Raw genomic sequence first — 4947 nt, forward strand, 5'->3', positions numbered from 1 at the left:
CATGCCCTCTTCTCACCTCTTTGGGCATTGCAGGACATGGGTGCACCTATGTACATGGGAGCAATACACAAAATAATAAAACATAAAATACATTTAAAAATTAAAAATAAAAAGTTCTGCTGGGCAAGGTGGTGCACGACTTTAGTCCCAGCACTGGGGAGGCAGAGGCAGGTGGATCTCCCTGAGATGGAGGCCAGCCTGGTCTCCATAGAGAGTTCCAGGTCAGCTGGGGCCACAGGGAGACCCTGTCTCAAAGACCAAAAACAAAAAAAAGTCATTTCAGTCTGAGACTCTTTTTTTGCTTTTATTTTATTTTAGACAGGCTCTCACTATGTAACCCTGGCTGACCTGAACTCTATATCTCTGTGTAGACCAGGCTGGTCTCCAGTTCACATAGATTGGAGGACACATATGTCTGCTTCCTGAACGCTGGGATTAAAGGTGATTTTTTTTTTTTTTTTTTGCATGCTGTGCTGGATATTGAACTCAATGCATTGCACATGGTAGTTTAACATTAAGCTGTAGCCTCAGTACTTTTGATCTCTTTTTGTACATTAAATAAATCCATAATGCCTGTTTTAATCATAGAACCTTCAATATGTAAGAAAAGTCACCAATGATGATGTTGCTATTTTTTTAAATGAAAAATTTTTATTTATGTTAATTGAATTTCCCTCTCTGTGAAAGAAATCCTTGTGTTCTTGTGTTAAGGTTAACATAGAGATTATGAAATTCTCAAAATTGGGAATGAAAATGAACTATCTGGTCAACTATTTGCATTGTTTCTACAGAATTCTAAACTCTATTTCTCTGAAATACCAGTATTTGAGGAATTTTTCTGGGAAAGTCATTTCAGGAGCCAGACAGACCTACTGCACAGCTGGAGTGCAGGCTGCCCTGAGGCATGACCTTAAGTCCACACCCTTCTTTCCTGCTCACCTTCATCTGTGTGCACCTCTCCACTTTTAAGGACCTTCTAGATTCTCTCTTTACGTTTTCAAAGTTTAGTTTCTCTCAAACGTTTATATACTCACAGTCATTAGTCCAACTACAGAAAAACATTTTACATAGTCAGAAATATTCCAGTGTAGATCTTTTTAAAACTGAACTTTTTATTTTTCAAAAAAAATATTTATGGGTTGGAGAGATGGCTCAGTGGTTAAGAACACTGGTTGTTCTTGCAGATGACCTGGGTTCGAATCCCAGCACCCACATGGCAGCTAACAACTGTCTGTAAACTCCAGCTCCAGGGTATCCGATGGCCTCTTCTGTCCTCGTGGGCTTTGCACGACATGAGTGCACTCACATACATGCAGGCAATACACTCATACACATAAAATTAAAAATTAAAGCCGGGGGCCAGGTGTGGTGGTGCATGCCTTTAATCCCAGCACTCGGGAGGCAGAGGCAGGCAGATCTCTGTGAGTTCAAGGCCAACCTGGTCTACATAGTGAGTTCCAAGACAGCTGGGGCTACAGGGAGACCCCTCTCAAAAAGACCAAAAAAAAAAAAATTAAAAATAATAAAATTAAAAAAAAATTATTTATGGGGCTGGAGAGATGGCTCAGCGGTTAAGAGCACTGACTGCTCTTGCAGAGGACCGAGGTTCGATTCCCAGCATCCACATGATGACTATCACTGTCCTTAACTCCAGTTCCAGGGGAATCCGAAGCCCTCTTTTAACCTCGACATTGCTCAACACAGGTGCACACACATACATGCAGGCAATACACTCGTACACATAAAATAAATATTAAAATTTCTTTTAAATTATTTATTGGTCTTTTTTGAGACAGGGTCTTCCTGTAGCCCCAGCTGGCTTGGAACTATGTAGACCGCCTGCCTCTGCCTCCTGAGTGCTGGGATTAAGGCATGCACTACCATGCCTGGCCTTAAATAAAATTCATTATGTGTGTGGGCATGCATGTCACAGCACACAGAGGACAGTTTGTGGGAGTTGGTTCCAGGGAACAAACCCAGGTGTTAGGCTTGATGGCAAGTGCCTTTATTTGCTGAGCCATCTTGACCTTTTTTTTTTTTTTTTTTGAGTATACTAAATACGAGCTGATTAAAATAGGTAATAGGGCAGACAAGACGGCTCAAGAAAGACATTTGCTGCTAAACCTGACCACTTGAGTTCAGCCCCCAGATCCAATATGACAGAAACATAAAAGAACAGGATTTTGCAAGTTTGCCTTCTGACCTCTACATACACGTCATGGTATGGGGGACACACATTTGCTTTTGAAAACGGTAATAATTCAATGACAAATCCTGCCAGGAATTTCCAAGTGTTTGGTGCATCAGAATGGTCCTGGGTTTGGTGTGGGCACACTGGACTCCATTTTTCCTTTCTTGCAATATAGTCTCCTCGCTTAGTGCCAGAAACGCTGTTTCATGATTTACCTATGTGTGCTGTACACATACACACACACACAGTTTCCCTTTGTTTCTGCTCCTCCAGTTTACCTTAAGAGGAGGCATTTACCTTTGGTGTCGTTCTCTTGAGGTGCTGGGATCCAACTCAGGCCTCAGTCGGGCATGGTGGCGCACGCCTTTAATCCCAGCACTCCGGAGGTAGAGGCAGGGGGATCTCTGTCAGTTCGAGGCCAGCCTGGTCTACAATGCGTTCCAGGCCAGCTGGGGCTACAGGGAGACTTTGTCCCAAAAAGACAAAATAAAAAAAAACACCCCAAAAAACAAATTTAGGCCTCAATCCTGCTAGGCAAATGCTCGCCGCTGAGCTACGTCCCTGCATTACATTTGCTCTTTTTTTTCAGTCTCCCTGTAGCCTCAGCTGTCCTGGACTCACTATGGAGACCAGGCTGGCCTCGACCTCACAGAGCTCCGCCTGCCTCTGTCTCCCGAGTGCTGGGACAGCTTGGTCTACATACCTTGTTCCAGGCCAGTCAGGTCTACATAGTGAGACCTTATACTCCATTTTTCCTTTCTTGCAATATAGTCTCCTCGCTTAGTGCCAGAAACGCTGTTTCATGATTTACCTATGTGTGCTGTACACATACACACACACACAGTTTCCCTTTGTTTCTGCTCCTCCAGTTTACCTTAAGAGGAGGCATTTACCTTTGGTGTCGTTCTCTTGAGGTGCTGGGATCCAACTCAGGCCTCAGTCGGGCATGGTGGCGCACGCCTTTAATCCCAGCACTCCGGAGGTAGAGGCAGGGGGATCTCTGTCAGTTCGAGGCCAGCCTGGTCTACAATGCGTTCCAGGCCAGCTGGGGCTACAGGGAGACTTTGTCCCAAAAAGACAAAATAAAAAAAAACACCCCAAAAAACAAATTTAGGCCTCAATCCTGCTAGGCAAATGCTCGCCGCTGAGCTACGTCCCTGCATTACATTTGCTCTTTTTTTTCAGTCTCCCTGTAGCCTCAGCTGTCCTGGACTCACTATGGAGACCAGGCTGGCCTCGACCTCACAGAGCTCCGCCTGCCTCTGTCTCCCGAGTGCTGGGATTAAAGGCGTGCGCCACCACGCCCGGCTTGCCCTTTTGTTTTTGCACAGATGACTTCAGGACACACTTTTGTCTGACGGCCGAGCGCTCTGAGCTACACCCTTGCACTACCACATTTGCCCTTTTGTTTCTACACAAATTAATGCAAGACACACGTTTGTCGGACGGTCACTAAGTCCCAGCCCGGGGATGCAGAGCGCGGACACACCGGCCCTGCCTCGTCCGGCATCTCGAGGCCCGCACGAACCTCTCGCTGCAGCCCTTGCCCCTCTCCCGGGCCCGGCGGCGTGCCCTTGGGTTCGTGCACCGGCGTGACCTTGAGCGGGCCTCCGCTTTCTGCCCAGCCACACCGCACTCTGCGGGGTCCGGGGACGCCGCCTCCTGCCCTCACTCCCCCGGCTTCAGCCTGCGCGCCCCAGGGGGGGCCCAGACCTACGCCACCGGCGTAGCCGCCGCCCCGACCCGCACGCGGCGCCAAAGGCCGACGCTCATTTGCGCCGCGCGGAGTGGGCGGGCGCGATTCCCGAACGCCGCCTGCACCTCGAGTGCCCCGCCGTCCCGCGGGCCCCGGCGGCCTTACGCCGCTGACGTAGCGCGCCCAAGATGGCGGCGCGGTCGTCGGCGGGGGCGGTGGCGGCGCAGGGGGCGGCGGCCGGGGCGACGACTGCGGTGAGGGCGGTGCGGGGCCTGGGTCGGGGGCAATGAAGCGGCCGCGGCGGGCTGGCTGCGGAGCCGAGTAGCGGACGCGCCAGCCTTCTCCCCTCCTCTGCCGAGCCGGGGGCGCGCGCGCACGCGGCCGTCCGCAGCAGGCTCCCCCTCGACTCCGATCCTCACAGCACCCCCACCGGGCCGGAGGATGATGAAGCTCAAGTCCAACCAGACCCGCACCTACGACGGCGACGGCTACAAAAAGCGGGCCGCGTGCCTGTGCTTCCGCAGCGAGAGTGAGGAGGAGGTGAGGCCCCGCCGGGGTCGCCGGGCGGGGCGTGGGCGCGGCCGGCCAAAGACGGGGTTTTCTGAGGGAAGGGGGTCTGAGGCCGGGAGGAAGAGGCCCTAGGGGCTGGGGAATGCGGGCCCGGGGCAGGGGGATGCCGGCCTGGGGCGAGGGGATGAGGGCCTCAGTGGGATGTCGGCCTGGGGCAGGGGAATGAGGGCCTCAGTGCGATACTAGCTGGGGTAGGAGGATGCCAGTGTGGGGTAAGCCTGGGCAGGGGTGTGCCATGCCTTGGCCAGAGCATGAGGCCCGGATTGCCTGTCATCCGGGAGGGTGTCTGTGGGTTGGGACAAATATGGTCCTTGGTCCCGGGCTACAGCTTTGATGGAGGAAGGTAGGCTCAGCTTGTCAGCCCCGCACACGTGCAGAGCCCTGCTGCTGTGCACGAGGCGCAGGCCAGCCTTTGTGGCAGAGCCATAGTCCGATTTATTGGCAAGTTTGCCTCTCCCCGAGGGAGCATGAATGTTTGTGAGCCCCCCCC

At 51.9% G+C, this 4947-nt stretch overlaps 1 protein-coding gene across 1 annotated transcript in view; it reads left to right on the forward strand.

The window, feature by feature from the left end:
- Window positions 1–4041: 4041 nt before the first annotated feature.
- Window positions 4042–4947, forward strand: part of Nudt3 (nudix hydrolase 3) — an 80970-nt gene continuing 80064 nt past the window's right edge. Inside the window, exon 1 of the mRNA XM_008840131.3 lies at window positions 4042–4427. Coding sequence (XP_008838353.1) covers window positions 4329–4427 — 99 coding nt within the window. The 5' untranslated portion in view covers window positions 4042–4328. The remainder of the gene's footprint in view (window positions 4428–4947) is intronic.

This window comes from Nannospalax galili, unplaced genomic scaffold (genome assembly GCF_000622305.1).
Source record: "Nannospalax galili isolate Female #2095 unplaced genomic scaffold, S.galili_v1.0 scaffold538, whole genome shotgun sequence".
In the NCBI taxonomy this organism is placed as follows: domain Eukaryota; kingdom Metazoa; phylum Chordata; class Mammalia; order Rodentia; family Spalacidae; genus Nannospalax; species Nannospalax galili.